Source organism: Mustela lutreola, chromosome 2, assembly GCF_030435805.1.
Source record: "Mustela lutreola isolate mMusLut2 chromosome 2, mMusLut2.pri, whole genome shotgun sequence".
Lineage (NCBI taxonomy): Eukaryota > Metazoa > Chordata > Mammalia > Carnivora > Mustelidae > Mustela > Mustela lutreola.
Genome location: NC_081291.1, coordinates 178,477,198 through 178,493,600, shown reverse-complemented (window position 1 = coordinate 178,493,600; position 16,403 = coordinate 178,477,198). Strand labels below are relative to the sequence as shown.

The window sequence follows — 16,403 nt, the reverse complement described above, 5'->3', positions numbered from 1 at the left end:
CTACGAGAGTCATTGAATTCCCACATGAAGTGAAATTCACCATGCCACAAATAAAGTGGAAGGAGAGACCTTTCAATGGCTAGCAGAATTCTTGGGATTTGTTGCCATTTGTTCAATCATAAACCTTCCTTCACTGTGGAGTGAAATGTGTGTGGCCCTCGCTCCAGGCTATATGGCTATAAAATGATCAAAGACATCATAATCAATTCCTGTTCAGAAGAAGTACACTCTATAGTACTGAATGATTTTATAAAATTACAACGAAGAATATATAAGCATACAAAATGTTTTTATTTGTTTCATGCTTCAAATATTCTAGTATGATATGAACACATGTAATAAATCATTAAACCCTAGGGAAATCATAACTGGAAAATCTTTGCACACTTACAAACAGAACCACATATAATCTGCATAATTTGTGATGCTTTTAATGAAAAAGAGAACAGATAATAGTGTGAGATCTATATACTTCCCTTTAACATTTTTCTCAGTGACTCTATAATTTTTTTTTAAATTTCTCAGGCTATAGATCATTGGATAAAACAAAGGAATTATGACAGTGTAAAATAGAGTCCATCATATCTTGATCATCTGATTGTGCAGATCCAGGACACACATAGCTAAGGAGAAGGCCATACTATAAAGACACAGACAAAAGATGGGCTCCATAGGTGGAAAAGGCTTTTTTCATGCCCTGCAGAGACTTCTTTCTTCAAATTGTAAAGAGAGTAAGTGTATATGAGACCAGAACAATCAGATTGGTAAATACCTGTATTGACCCAAAGAAAATAAAAACCATCAGAACATTAAGTGAAGGATCAGTACATGTAATCTTAAACAATGGCATGATGTCACAGTAAAAGTGATATATTATGTTAGAATTACAAAAAGTTAATCTGAATAAGAAACATGTATGAATTAAAGAATGAACAAAGCCACCTACAAATGATGAGACTAATAGCCAGCTGCAAAGTCTATAGATCTTAATCATTGGATAAAGTAATGGTTTGCATATGGCTACGTAGCGATCACATGCCATTGTTGCCAAGAGTAAACATGCTGTGGTTCCCCCAATGCAAAGGAAAAAATCTGTATCATGCATTCAGAGAGAGAGATCATCTTACTCTTCGCTAGGAAGTTGACCAGTATATCGATTTGGGCAGAAAGCTCATGAGAATTGGCCAACATTGTGCAGTAATTCAGGCATGCTTGCCCTGTGTTCAGAGCACGTTCTGCGTAGGTGCTTGTTGAGACCCTCAGGGACAATGGGATGGGCCCACGTGGCTCCCCTGAGGGCCCCGCTGAGTCAAGCTCCCCGGGAACAGAGTTGATCAAGGGGATCAGACTGAGAAACAGGCCCCAGTTTTGTGGCCTTGTGGCAGCCTAAGGTGGGGGTGGCCCCAGGAGTATGCAGGTTTCTCCCACTCTGAAGGTTCTGCACAGCTCCAAAGGGCACGGATTCCTACTGGGTGGCAGGTGGAGTCCTGGGGTTGGCTCAGGGGTCCCTAATCTGGAGGGCTTGGGGGCCAGGACTCTGAGGACAGAAACCTGAAAACTCAACTTAGATTTCATGTTAGGGCCTAGGACATAGCAGGCCTGATCTGCCAGTGCTGAGGCAGATTCCCAAGGGGCTACGTGGAGGAAAGAGGCAGACAAGGCTTCAAGCTCTGGGTTTTTGCTCTGGGGGTAGTCTCCAGAAGCATTCTCTGACTCTGAGGGTTTTGCACTGCTACAAATGGCAGTTTCCTCCTGGGTAGCTGGCAGAATCCTAGAGTGTGGCTTAGGGGTCCCCAGTCTGGAGGGCTTTAGTGCCAGGCTTCTGTGGACAGAAGCCTGAAACTCCAACCAAGGGTTAGGGTTAGGGCCTAGGTGCAGTCAGACCTGATCTCCCAGAGCTGAAATGGGCTCCCAAGGGGGCTGAGTAGAGGGAGGGGTTGGCCATCCTTGCACCTGGTGCCTAGTGTGCTTTCCTGCAGGGCTCTGGCCACGACCACTCAGGACCATGGATCAGGCCTAAGCGGTTCCCTGAAAGCCCATGCCACATGAAGCGAGATCGCCCGGGTTTCTGGCCAATTCTCAGGAGCTTTCTGCCCAAGTCAATATTGATTTGGGCAGAATTAGCCGAGTGTTGAGAACTGACTCAGTGTTGTGCAGTGATTGATCTTCTTTCCTCCCATAAGATCAGTATCTTATTCTGATTTGACCTAATGAGCAAGAAGTAACAATTACTCTAGACTGTAGTATGTACCTAAGAAGAAGGAGTCCAGAAGGATTTCAGTAACTCATTTCAGCATAACACAGAATCCATTAGGAGTGTTTTAGGAGACTTCAGAGTCAAATCAAGGTTTTGGGGGGGGGGGGGTGAATCTCCAGTAATGCAAGGGAGAACATGTGTATATGTGCACATGAATACATACATATTAAAGATATGCATAAAATAACTTTGGGACTAAAGTCATTAACACTAGGACAATTATAACTGCAAACATTATTTAAAATCAGTCAATACAGGGGTGCCAGTGTGACTCAGTCAGTTGGTTGTCTGACACTTGCTCCCTGCTGGGGTCTTGATCTCAGGGTCATTAGATCAGGCCCTGTGTTGGGCCCAGCACTAGGCATGGAGCCTACTTTAAGACAGCAACAACAACAGGGGAACTTTGGTGGCTCAGTTGGTTAAGCTCAGTTTGTTCTGCCATTGGCTTAGGTCATTATCCCAGGGTCCTGGGATGTAGCTCCACATCGGAATCCCTGCTGTTTGGGGAGTCTGCTTCTCCCTCTGCCCATCTTCTCTACACCTGTGTGCTCTCTTGCTCTCTCTTTTTCAAATAAATAAATAAAACCTTTAAAAATTATTTATAACAACAACAAACTAATCAAAACATAAAAAATATATAATCTGTTAGGGATATATACAATCTATATAATATGTGTAGAGATATCTACTTATATCATTCATTTTGTACATATTCCATATGAATAAATATATGGATATAAAGAGTACTAGATATGTATACCATTTTTAATAATCTGGTCAATATGAAAAGATGCTGAAGTGGGATATTATTTAGTCAATGTTTTGGAAGTAAGAGAATATTAACAGGATGTAGAAAAAGTAACAAGATTACAACAAATGACAGAAGTGAGGAGTCTTAGTTATAACAATAGAATGATGTAGGTAATCAGTGATGAGAGAGGAAGGGCAGAGGTGAACCTGAAATCTGGTCACTCATTATACTTTTCGGTACTTGTTCACTCAAATACAACCCTGACTCCAATGTGGAATGAATGTAATGTGAGTCTTTGGGGCACATAGCTGTATGGCAGTCCAATATACCATATTCAAAGTCTCTTTAGAGAAATTACCCTATTTCAATGCTTAATGCATTTACGAAGCCACACTGAAACATGCAAACATATAAAATATTTTATTTCCTTTTAAGTTATTTTTTCATGAACACTTGATTAAAATTCCCTTTGTTTTGACTACATATACATATATTTATTTTGTAATCTCACCTTAAGTCATTTAAACATTAGGACAATTATAACTTCAAAAACTGAACCCTAATCAACACAGAGAAAATATGTAATCTGTACAGTTTGTCATTCTAGTGAAAAGAGAACAGATAATAATGTGAATTCTCAGAATTTCTCTTCAATATTTTCCTCAACTAATCTATGACTTTCTTATTTCTCAAACTGTAGATAATTGGATTTAACAAGGGAATTATGATAGTGTAAAAGAGAGAGTCCTTCACACCTTGGTCTTCTGATTGTGTAGATACGGGGCACACATACATGAAGATAAGAGCACCATAGTATAAGGAGACAGATAAGAGATGGGCTCCACCAGTAAGGAAGGCTTTCTTTTTTTTTTTTAAGATATTAATTATTTACTTGACAGACAGAGATCAAAAATAGGCAGAGAGGCAGGCAGAGAGAGAGGGGGAAGCAGGCTCTCCACTGAGCAGAGCGCCCGATGCGGGGCTTGATCCCAGGACACGGGGATCATGACCTGAGCCAAGGCAGAGGCTTTAACCCACTGAGCCACCCAGGTGCCCCAAGGAAAGCTTTCTTTATGCCTTGTAGAGACTTCTTTTTTAAGATTATAAAGAGAACTAGTGTGTAGGAGACAAGAGTCTCCATCAGAGTGGTGAATATTTGTATTGACCCAGCAAAAACAAATAATATCAGATAATTGATAGAAGGGTCAGTACAAGAAATCTTAAGCAATGGTATAATGTCATAGTAAAAGTGATGTACTATGGGAATTGCTTAAGATTAATCTGAATAAAAAAGAACTATGGGGGCGTCTGGGTGGCTCAGTGGGTTAAAGCCTCTGCCTTCGGCTCAGGTCATGATCCCCGTGTCCTGGGATCAAGCCCCGCATCGGGCGCTCTGCTCAGTGGAGAGCCTGCTTCTCCCCTCTCACTCTGCCTGCCTCTCTGCCTACTTGTGATCTCTCTCTGTCAAATAAATAAATAAAATCTTTAAAAAAAAAAGAAAAAGAACTATAAATTATGGCATGAAGAAGGCTACCTAAAAGTGACAACACTAACAAGCGGATGCACAGTACATTGGACATAATCACTGGATAATGTAATGGTTTGCATATGGCCACAGAGAGATCATATGCCATTGTTGCCAAAAGAAAGCATTCCACTTTTATACTTACTGTAAAGGAAAAAAATTGTATCATGCATTCTGAAAGAGATATCATTTTGGTCTTGGCAAAAAAGTTGACTAGCATCTTGGGGGATACTGTGGGTGATATCCAAGCATCCACAAGTGTCAAACTCCTGAGGAATAAGTATATGCAGATGTGAAGCTGAGGGTCATCCCATTTGAGAGCAATTAGAACAAGAATCCCCAAAATGGTGAGAAAATAGATAACCAAGAACACCAGGAACAGGGATATCTGCCACTCATTTGATTTTCACAGGAAAATCAAATCGGTCAGCAATGTTATATTTCCAAGTTCTTTTCAATGTTCCTTTTCCAAATCCTCACTGAGTGTTGCCTGAAATGAAATTTAGTAAATGGGAAAATGTCACTCAATTTATAACATGAAAATATGGATAGGAGATATGAAATAGATTATACACATCAGAATCTCGATTTTGTGTATTGACTCTCTGTTGATTGGAATCTATTTTGAGGGCTTCAAAATAGTGCAATTATTTCCATTTTTAAAATGTGCAGCTATGAAAAGAATTAGAAAAATGAAAGATATTGTAGTAAGTCCTAAATTTATGGGATAGGATTGGTGTGATTTGGAAATTGTATGTTTGGGACATGGATACAGGGCAAAAGGATAAAGGAGCTTGAAGGTTTTCAATAACAAAATGAGCTAAATGGCATGTGAAAGATCATGAATATTATTCATCATGAAAAAAGCATGCACTGAAACTTAAGAGAAGGGAGTACTACCGGTAGATTCTTTTTTAAATGAATATACAGACATGTAGAAAATAGGCCATAGAGAGTTTGAAATTAAGGTCAGGAATACTAGTTAAAAAGTTACTACTATTCGGTGTTCTCAAACCAGAACCTATAGTAAAACTTCAAATCTACATTTTGCATAAAAGGTTCCCCAAAATGTGTAATACAGGGAATATTTTATACAAAATACGTATTTGAGGTTTTATGGTAGACACTGATTTAGTGAAGTAATTATTAAGGCTAATAATCTGTATTCTTTTTTTTTTTTTTAGAATTCTTTTTTTTTAATATAATTTTTTATTTTTTATAAACATATATTTTTATCCCCAGGGGTAAAGGTCTCTGAATCACCAGGTTTACACACTTCACAGCACTCACTAAAACACATACCTTCCCCAATGTCCATAATACCACCCCCTTCTCCCAAACCCCCTCCCCCCAGCAACCCTCAGTTTGTTTTGTGAGATTAAGAGTCACGTATGGTTTGTCTCCCTCCCAATCCCATCTTCTTTCATTTATTCTTCTCGTACCCACTTAAGCCCCCATGTTGCATCACCACTTCCTAAAATCAGGGAGATCATATGATAGTTGTCTTTCTCCGCTTGACATATTTCGCTAAGCATGATACACTCTAGTTCCATCCATGTTGTCGCAAATGGCAAGATTTCATTTCCTTTGATGGCTGCATAGTATTCCATTGTGTATATATACCACATCTTCTTGATCCATTCATCTGTTGATGGACATCTAGGTTCTTTCCATAGTTTGGCTATTGTGGACATTGCTGCTATAAACATTCGAGTAGACGTGCCCCATTGGATCACTACGTTTGTATCTTTAGGGTAAATACCCAATAGTGCAAATGCTGGGTCATAGGGCAGTTCTATTTTCAACATTTTGAGGAACCTCCATGCTGTTTTCCAGAGAGGTTGCACCAGCTTGCATTCCCACCAATAGTGTAGGAGGGTTCCCCGTTCTCTGCATCCTCGCCAGCATCTGTCATTTCCTGACTTGTTGATTTTAGCCATTCTGACTGGTGTGAGATGATATCTCATTGTGGTTTTGATTTGTATTTCCCTGATGCCGAGTGACATGGAGCACTTTTTCATGTGTCTGTTTGCCATCTGGATGTCTTCTTTGCAGAAATGTCTGTTCATGTCCTCTGCCCATTTCTTGATTGGATTCTTTGTTCTTTGGGTGTTGAGTTTGCTAAGTTCTTTATAGATTCTGGACACTAGTCCTTTATCTGATATGTCATTTGCAAATATCTTCTCCCATTCTGTCAGTTGTCTTTAGATTTTGTTAACTGTTTCCTTTGCTGTGCAAAAGCTTTTGATCTTGATGAAATCCCAATAGTTCATTTTTGCCCTTGCTTCCCTTGCCTTTTGCATTGTTCCTAGGAAGATGTTGCTGTGGCAGAGGTCGAAGAGGTTGCTGCCTGTGTTCTCCTCAAGGATTTTGATGGATTCCTTTCTCACATTGAGGTCGGTCATCCATTTTGAGTCTATTTTCGTGTGTGGTGTAAGGAAATGGTCCAATTTCATTTTTCTGCATGTGGCTGTCCAATTTTCCCAGCACCATTTATTGAAGAGGCTGTCTTTTTTCCATTGGACATTCTTTCCTGCTTTGTCGAAGATTAGTTGACCATAGAGTTGAGAGTCTATTTCTGGGCTCTCTATTCTGTTCCATTGATCTATGTGTCTGTTTTTGTGCCAGTACCATGCTGTCTTGATGATGACAGCTTTGTAATAGAGCTTAAAGTCCGGAATTGGGATGCCACCAACGTTGGCTTTCTTTTTCAATATCCCTTTGGCTATTCGAGGTCTTTTCTGGTTCCATATAAATTTTAGAATTATTTGTTCCATTTCTTTGAAAAAGATGGATGGTACTTTGATAGGAATTGCATTAAATGTGTAGATTGCTTTAGGTAGCATAGACATTTTCACAATATTTATTCTTCCAATCCAGGAGCATGGAACATTTTTCCATTTCTTTGTGTCTTCCTCAATTTCTTTCATGAGTACTTTATAATTTTCCGAGTATAGATTCTCTGTCTCTTTGGTTAGGTTTATTCCTAGGTATCTTATGGTTTTGGGTGCAATTGTAAATGGGATTGACTCCTTAATTTCCCTTTCTTCTGTCTTGCTGTTGGTGTAGAGAAATGCAACTGATTTCTGTGCATTGATTTTATATCCTGACACTTTACTGAATTCCTGTATAAGTTCTAGCAGTTTTGGAGTGGAGTCTTTTGGGTTTTCCACATATAGTATCATATCATCTGTGAAGAGTGATAATTTGACTTCTTCTTTGCCGATTTGGATGCCTTTAATTTCCTTTTGTTGTCTGATTGCTGAGGCTAGGACCTCTAGTACTATGTTGAATAGCAGTGGTGATAATGGACATCCCTGCCATGTTCCTGACCTTAGCAGAAAAGCTTTCAGTTTTTCTCCATTGAGAATGATATTTGCGGTGGGTTTTTCATAGATGGCTTTGATGATATTGAGGTATGTGCCCTCTATCCCTACACTTTGAAGAGTTTTGATCAGGAAAGGATGCTGTACTTTGTCAAATGCTTTTTCAGCATCTATTGAGAGTATCATATGGTTCTTGTTCTTACTTTTATTGATGTGTTGTACCACATTGACTGATTTGCGGATGTTGAACCAACCTTGCAGCCCTGGAATAAATCCCACTTGGTCGTGGTGAATAATCTTTTGAATGTACTGTTGAATCCTATTGGCTAGTATTTTGTTGAGTATTTTCTCATCTGTGTTCATCAAGGATATTGGTCTATAGCTCTCTTTTTTGATGGGATCCTTGTCTGGTTTTGGGATCAAGGTGATACTGGCCTCATAAAACGAGTTTGGAAGTTTTCCTTCCATTTCTATTTTTTGGAACAGTTGTAGGAGAATAGGAATTAGTTCTTCTTTAAATGTTTGGTAGAGTTCCCCCGGGAAGCCGTCTGGCCCTGGGCTTTTGTTTGTTTGGAGATTTTTAATGACTGTTTCAATCTCCTTACTGGTTATGGGTCTGTTCAGCTTTCTATTTCTTCCTGGTTCAGTTGTGGTAGTTTATATGTTTCTAGGAATGCATCCATTTCTTCCAGATTGTCAAATTTACTGGCGTAGAGTTGCTCATAGTATGTTCTTATAATAGTTTGTATTTCTTTGGTGTTAGTTGTGATCTCTCCTCTTTCGTTCATGATTTTATTTATTTGGGTCCTTTCTCTTTTCTTTTTGATAAGTCGGGCCAGGGGTTTATCAATTTTATTAAGTCTTTCAAAGAACCAGCTCCTACTTTTGTTGATTTCCTCTATTGTTTTTTTTTTTTTGGTTTCTATTTCATTGATTTCTGCTCTGATCTTTATGATTTCTCTTCTCCTGCTAGGCTTAGGGTTTCTTTCTTGTTCTTTCTCCAGCTCCTTTAGGTGTAGGGTTAGGTTGTGTACCTGAGACCTTTCTTGTTTCTTGAGAAAGGCTTGTACCGCTATATATTTTCCTCTCAGGACTGCCTTTGTTGTGTCCCACAGATTTTGAACCGTTGTATTTTCATTATCATTTGTTTCCATGATTTTTTTCAATTCTTCTTTAATTTCCCGGTTGACCCATTCATTCTTTAGAAGGATGCTGTTTAGTCTCCATGTATTTGGGTTCCTTTCAAACTTCCTTTTGTGGTTGAGTTCTAGCTTTAGAGCACTGTGGTCTGAAAATATGCAGGGAATGATCCCAATCTTTTGATATCGATTGAGTCCTGATTTAGGACCGAGGATGTGATCTATTCTGGAGAATGTTCCATGTGCACTAGAGAAGAATGTGTATTCTGTTGCTTTGGGATGAAATGTTCTGAATATATCTGTGATGTCCATCTGGTCCAGTGTGTCGTTTAAGGCCTTTATTTCCTTGCTGATCTTTTGCTTGGATGTTCTGTCCATTTTAGTGAGGGGAGTGTTAAAGTCCCCTACTATTATTGTATTATTGTTGATGTGTTTCTTTGATTTTGTTATTAATTGGTTTATATAGTTGGCTGCTCCCACGTTGGGGGCATAGATATTTAAAATTGTTAAAATTTCTTGTTGGACAGACCCTTTGAGTATGATATAGTGTCCTTCCTCATCTCTTATTATAGTCTTTGGCTTAAAATCTAATTGATCTGATATAAGGATTGCCACTCCTGCTTTCTTCTGATGTCCATTAGTATGGTAAATTCTTTTCCACCCCCTCACTTTAAATCTGGAGGTGTCTTCGGGCTTAAAATGAGTTTCTTGGAGGCAACATATAGATGGGTTTTGTTTTTTTATCCATTCTGATACCCTGTGTCTTTTGACAGGGGCATTTAGCCCATTAACATTCAGGGTAACTATTGAGAGATATGAATTTAGTGCCATTGTTTTGCCTGTAAGGTGACTGTTACTGTATATGGTCTCTGTTCCTTTCTGATCTACCACTTGTAGGCTCTCTCTTTGCTTAGAGGACCCCTTTCAAGATTTCCTGTAGAGCTGGTTTGGTGTTTGCAAATTCTTTCAGTTTTTGTTTGTCCTGGAAGCTTTTAATCTCTCCTTCTATTTTCAATTATAGCCTAGCTGGATATAGTATTCTTGGCTGCATGTTTTTCTCGTTTAGTGCTCTGAAAATATCATGCCAGCTCTTTCTGCCCTGCCAGGTCTCTGTGGATAAGTCAGATGCCAACCTAATATTCTTACCATTGTATGTTACAGACTTCTTTTCCCGGGCTGCTTTCAGGATTTTCTCTTTGTCACTGAGACTTGTAAATTTTACTATTAGGTGACGGGGTGTGGGCCTATTCTTATTGATTTTGAGGGGCGTTCTCTGAACCTCCTGAATTTTGATGCTCGTTCCCTTTGCCATATTGGGGAAATTCTCCCCAATAATTCTCTCCAGTATACCTTCTGCTCCCCTCTCTCTTTCTTCTTCTTCTGGAATCCCAATTATTCTAATGTTGTTTCGTCTTGTGTTGTCACTTATCTCTCGAATTCTCCCCTCGTGGTCCAGTAGCTGTTTGTCCCTCTTTTGCTCAGCTTCTTTATTCTCTGTCATTTGGTCTTCTATATCTCTAATTCTTTCTTCTGCCTCATTTATCCTAGCAGTGAGAGCCTCCATTTTTGATTGCACCTCATTAATAGCTTTTTTGATTTCAACTTGGTTAGATTTTAGTTCTTTTATTTCTCCAGAAAGGGCTTTTATATCTCTCGAGAGGGTTTCTCTAATATCTTCCATGCCTTTTTCGAGCCCGGCTAGAACCTTGAGAATTGTCATTCTGAACTCTAGATCTGACATATTACCAATGTCTGTATTGATTAGGTCCCTAGCCTTCGGTACTGCCTCTTGTTCTTTTTTTTGTGTTGAATTTTTCCGTCTTGTCATTTTGTCCAGATAAGAGTATATGAAGGGGCAAGTAAAATACTAAAAGGGTGGCAACAACCCCAGGAAAATATGCTTTAACCAAATTAGAAGAGATCCCAAATCGTGAGGGGGGAGAAAGAGGATAAAAAGAGGTTCAAAAAGGAAGAAAGAAAAAAAAAGTATTTAAAAAAAAGAAAACACCTAAGAAAAATATAAAAAAGAATAAATATATGTATTAGATAAACTAGTAAAAAATCGTTAAAAAAGAAAAAGGTAACAGTTAAAAAATAAAAAAGTTTTACCTGAAGGCGAGAAAAAAAAAAAAAATGAAAAAGAAAAAAATTAAATTAACTGCAAGACTAAAAAAAATCACAGGGAAAAAGCCATGAGTTCCGTGCTTTGCTTTCTCCTCCTCTAGAATTCTGCTGCTCTCCTTGGTATTGAAACCGCACTCTTTGGTAGGTGAACTTGGTCTCGGCTGGATTTCTTGTTGATCTTCTGGGGGAGGGGCCTGTTGTAGTGATTCTCAAGTGTCTTTGCCCTAGGCGGAATTGCACCGCCCTTACCCGGGGCCGGGGTGAGTAATCCGCTTGGGTTTGCTTTCAGGAGCTTTTGTTCCCTGAGTGCTTTCCGTAGATTTCCAGAGGACGGGAATACAAATGGCGGCCTCCTGTTCTCCGGCCCGGAGGAGCCGAGAGCCCAGGGCCGCACTCCTCAGTGCGCGCTCAGAGAACTGCGCCCAGTTACTCCCGTCTGCCTGACCTCTGGCCGCGCTCCGAGTTCACCGAGCCTGCGACCGGTTCAAGGTCACCCCGAGCTGCGAGCTTACTGTCGGCTCTGTCTCTGTAGCTGGCTTTCCCGTTCCAATACCCGCAAGCTCTGCGACACTCAGACACCCCCAATCCTTCTGTGACCCTGCGGGACCTGAGGCCACGCTGACCCCGTGTGGGCTTTGCCCCGGGTAGCCTCTGGAGTGATGTCCCTCAGCGGAACAGACTTTTAAAAGTCCTGATTTTGTGCGTGGTTGCTCCGCCGCTTGCCGGGAGCCGGCCCCTCCCCCCGGGGTCTATCTTCCCGTCGCTTTGGATTCACTTCTCCGCCGGTCCTACCTTTCAGAAAGTGGTTGTTTTTCTGTTTCCAGAATTGCTGTTCTTCTTCTCTTCGATCTGCTGATGGATTTTCAGGTGTTTGCAATCTTTAGATAAGCTATCTAGCTGATCTCCGGCTAGCTGAAGTAGTCTCGGCCTGCTACTTCTCTGCCATCTTGACTCCTCCCTCCCTAATAATCTGTATTCTACTTGAACTCTAAGTGACTCAAATATATGTGACATGGCTGATTCATGTTTGAAATGACATTGAGATTGATGGGAAGATGAAGGGACAGATGAAAGAGTTCAGAAGGTAGCTGCACTGCCACTTCACTGAAAAAGGTACAGAAGTTAGTCCCTTCTACCCAGGTACCAGACAGGATCACAACCTCCTGAATGTCTGGTTACAAGACTGCCAGTCATGGTCCCCACTGCAGACCTAGCAACAGCTACATAACTGGCTACAAATCAGCACTACTGTAGTTATGTGGTAATCCTATTGACATGGGGAACCAGCAAAGAAAAGAAATTTTTACCTGTTAAAATAGTCAGTAAAGACCGGAAGAGGTGTTTGCTCCCTCAAATCAACAGACACCAATGCAAGGCTCTACAGCTCATAAAGAACCATACAAATAGAACACCATCAAGGAAACTAATTAAGCCAGTAATTGATCAAAGAAATGGAGATCTATAGTTTGTCTGACAAGGAATTCAAAATAATTATATAAAAGAAACTCAAAGAAATACAACAGAACAGGTAACTAAATGAAATGAGGAAACAATGCACACATAACATTAGAAGTTAAATAGAAAAATAGGAACCATAGTGGCACCTGGGTTACTCATTCAGTTGTGTCTGACTTTGCCTCAGGTAATGATCTCAGGGTCCTAGAATGAAGTCACACATCATGCTCCCCACTCAGCAGGGAATCTGCTTGTTCTACTCCCTCTGCTCCCTTCCACACTTGTGTTCTTTCTCTCTCTCTCTCTCAAATGAATTAATAAAATATTTTTAAAAAATAGAAACCATAAAAAATAACCAAATAAATCCTGGTGCTGAAGAATACAATTACAGAAGTAAAAAATTCAATAGAGTTTTAACAAGAAATTTAATCATTCAGAAAAAATAATCAAAACAATCAAAGAGGGATTGTATGAAATAAGCCAGTTAAAGGAACAAAAATTTAAAAATGATTGAAAAAGAGTGAAAAAGTCTATGTTAATTATAGTATATCACAAATTAAATGAAAATTTATTTCAATGGAGTTCCAGAAGGTGAAGAGAAAGAAAGGGGCTGAAAGCTTACTTAAAGAAATAATAGCTGAAAACTTCCCAAATCTTGGGAGATATGCATACCCAGGCACAAGAAACTCAAAGGACCCTAAGCAAGATCTACCCAAAGAAGACTAGTCTTAGACACTTTATAAACACAGTATCAAAGTAATAGACAATAAGAGAATTTTGAAAGTAGTAAGAGCAAAATGACTTGTGACCTACCAAGGAACCACCATAAGATTATAAGCAAATATCTTTGCAGAAACCTTGTACAGCAGGAGGAAGTATAATGATTTAGTAAAAATACTGAAAGGAAAACAAACAAACAACAACAACAAAAAAAAAACCCTCTACCAACTAAGAACACCATAACTGGTAAAATTACCCTTCAGAACTGAAGGAGAAATACATTCTCAAACAAACAAAATCTAAGGGATTTCATCACCACTCGACTTGCCTTACAAGAAATGTTAAAGGGAGTTGTTCAGGAGGAAATGAAAGGACACCAAGAAACAACATGAAAACATATAGAAGTATAAACTCATTCTTAAGGGAAATGTGTAGCCAAATTTTGAATACTTTAATGCTGTAATGATGATGCATAAATCATTTTTTATTTCAAGTATAAAAGTGTAAAATAATAATATTAAAAATATCTATAGTCACAGTAATTTAATGGATACCCTACAGAAAAAGATGCAAAGTGTTAACATTGCAACAGCATAAAAATGTGGGAACAAAAGAAACAAAAGTGCACTCTCATATGCATTTGAAGGTAAGTTTTATCATTTAAAATAGACTATTAGATCTATAACATGTTTTACTTAATCCTCATGGTAATAACAACAACAACAAAAAAACCTATAATAGATACTTAGAAGATAAAAAAGGATTAAAGCATACCCCTACAAAAAATAAATCACATAGGAAGACAACAAGAGAGGAAGAAAAGAATAAAGACACTAAAAAAAATCAGAAAACAATTTACAAAATGGCAATAGTAAGCCCTTAGTTATCAATAATTACTTTAAATGTAAATGGACTAAATTCTATAATCTAAAGACAGAGTGGCTGAGTGAATAAAAACAAAACAAAAAATAAGATCCAACAATTTGCTACCTGTCAGAAATTCACTTTAGCTTTTTTTTTTGAAATTCACTTTAGCTTTAAAAACACACACAGAATCATGCAAACAATAACCAAAAGGGCTACTATGAAAACAGATAGGATAGAATTTCAGAATAAGATAGAATTTCACTTAAAATCAGTCATAGAAGGAGAGGGAGGGGGATGAGGGGATAGGTGAGCCGGGTGTTGGGAATTAAAGAGGGCATGTATTGCATGGAGCACTGAGTGTGGTACATAAACAATGAATCTTGGAACACTGAAAAAAATAAAAGTAAATTTAAAAATAAGAATAAAAATATAAAATCAGTCACAAGATAAAGTCACTATATAGTGATAATGGGTTCAATTCATCAGGAGGATACAATTGCAAATACATATGCACCTATCATTGGAGCACCTGAATATGTAAAACAAATATTAACAGAAATGAAGGGAGAAATAGCCCTTATGAAATAGAAGAGAAGAGTACTTCAATACCTCACATTGGATAGATCATCCAGACCAATAACCAATAAGTGAACAGCAACCTGAATAACACAAGAGACAAAATGAGTGTAAGAGGACATTCCATTTAGTAGCACCAGAATATACCTGCTTCTCAAGTGCACATGGAACATTCTGCAGATCATAGGCTGGGCCACAAAGAATCCCTGGCAATTTTAAGGATATTGGAATCATTTTTTAAAAATATAGAATCATATGAGTATCTTTTCCAACGACAACAGTAAGAAACAGGAAAACAGGAATTAGTAATATTAAAAAACTAAAAAATTCAAAAATATGTGGAAACCAAAAACACACTATTGAACAATCAATGGATCAAAAAAGAAATCAAAATAAAAAATCAAAAGCAGGGGGAGGAGTCAAGATGGCGGAGAAGTAGCAGGCTGAGACTACTTCAGCTAGCCGGAGATCAGCTGGATAGCTTATCTAAAGATTGCAAACACCTGAAAATCCATCAGCAGATTGAACAGAAGAAGAACAGAAATTCTGGAAACAGAAAAACAACCACTTTCTGAAAGGTAGGACAGGCAGAGAAGTGAATCAAAAGCGACGGAAAGATAGACCCCGGGGGGAGGGGCCGGCTCCCGGCAAGCGGCTGAGCAACCACGCACAAAATCAGGACTTTTAAAAGTCTGTTCCGCTGAGGGACATCGCTCCAGAGGCTACCCGGGGCAAAGCCCACACGGGGTCAGTGTGGCCTCAGGTCCCGCAGGGTCACAGAAGGATTGGGGGTGTCTGAGTGTCGCAGAGCTTGCGGGTATTGGAACGGGAAAGCCGGCTACAGAGACAGAGCCGACAGTAAGCTCGCAGCTTGGTGTTACCTTGAACTGGTCGCAGGCTCAGTAAGCTCAGAGCGCGGCCGGAGGTCAGGCAGACGGGAGTAACTGGGCGCTGTTCTCTGAGGGTGCACTGAGGAGTGCGGCCCTGGGCTCTCGAATCCACCGGGCCAGAGACCAGGAGGCCGACATTTGTATTCCTGTCCTCCGGAACTCTACTGAAGGCGCTCAGGGAACAAAAGCTCCTGAAAGCAAACCCAAGCGGATTACTCACCCCGGCCCCGGGTAAGGGCAAGGTATTTCCGCCTGGGGCAAAGACACTTGAGAATCACTACAACAGGCCCCTCCCCCAGAAGATCAACAAGAAATCCAGCCGAGACCAAGTTCACCTACCAAGGACTGCGGTTTCAATACCAAGGAGAGCAGCAGAATTCCAGAGGAGGAGAAGGCCAAGCACTAAACTCATGGCTTTTTCCATGTGATTTTTTTTAGTCTTGCAGTTAATTTAATTTTATTCTTTTTCATTTTTTGTTTTTTTTTTTTCTCGCCTTCGGGTAAAATTTTTTATTTAACTGTTAACTTTTTTAACGATTTTTTACTAGTTTATCTAATATATATATTTTTTCTTTTTTATATTTTTCTTAGGTGTTTTTTTTTCTTTTAATTCTTTTCTTCTCTTTTTTTTTCTTTTTTTTTTTTTCTTTCTTCCTTTTTGAACCTCTTTTTATCCCCTTTCTCCCCCCTCACGATTTGGGATCTCTTCTAATTTGGTTAAAGCATATTTTCCTGGGGTTGTTGCCACCCTTTTAGTATTTTACTTGCCCCTT

The 16,403-nt window shown here is 39.3% G+C and overlaps 1 protein-coding gene and 1 pseudogene across 1 annotated transcript; both read right to left on the bottom strand.

Moving 5' to 3' along the window:
• Nucleotides 1-510: 510 nt before the first annotated feature.
• On the bottom strand, nucleotides 511-1,191 carry LOC131825642 (olfactory receptor 5H2-like; annotated as a pseudogene).
• Nucleotides 1,192-3,674: 2,483 nt separating this feature from the next.
• Nucleotides 3,675-14,974, bottom strand: LOC131825641 (olfactory receptor 5H2-like). The gene is made up of 4 exons (XM_059165076.1): nucleotides 14,888-14,974; nucleotides 4,489-4,921; nucleotides 4,075-4,271; nucleotides 3,675-3,869 (listed from the first exon to the last, which is right to left on the bottom strand). Exons 1-4 carry the CDS (start codon nucleotides 14,972-14,974, stop codon nucleotides 3,675-3,677), a joined length of 912 nt encoding a protein of 303 aa, XP_059021059.1.
• Nucleotides 14,975-16,403: the final 1,429 nt, after the last annotated feature.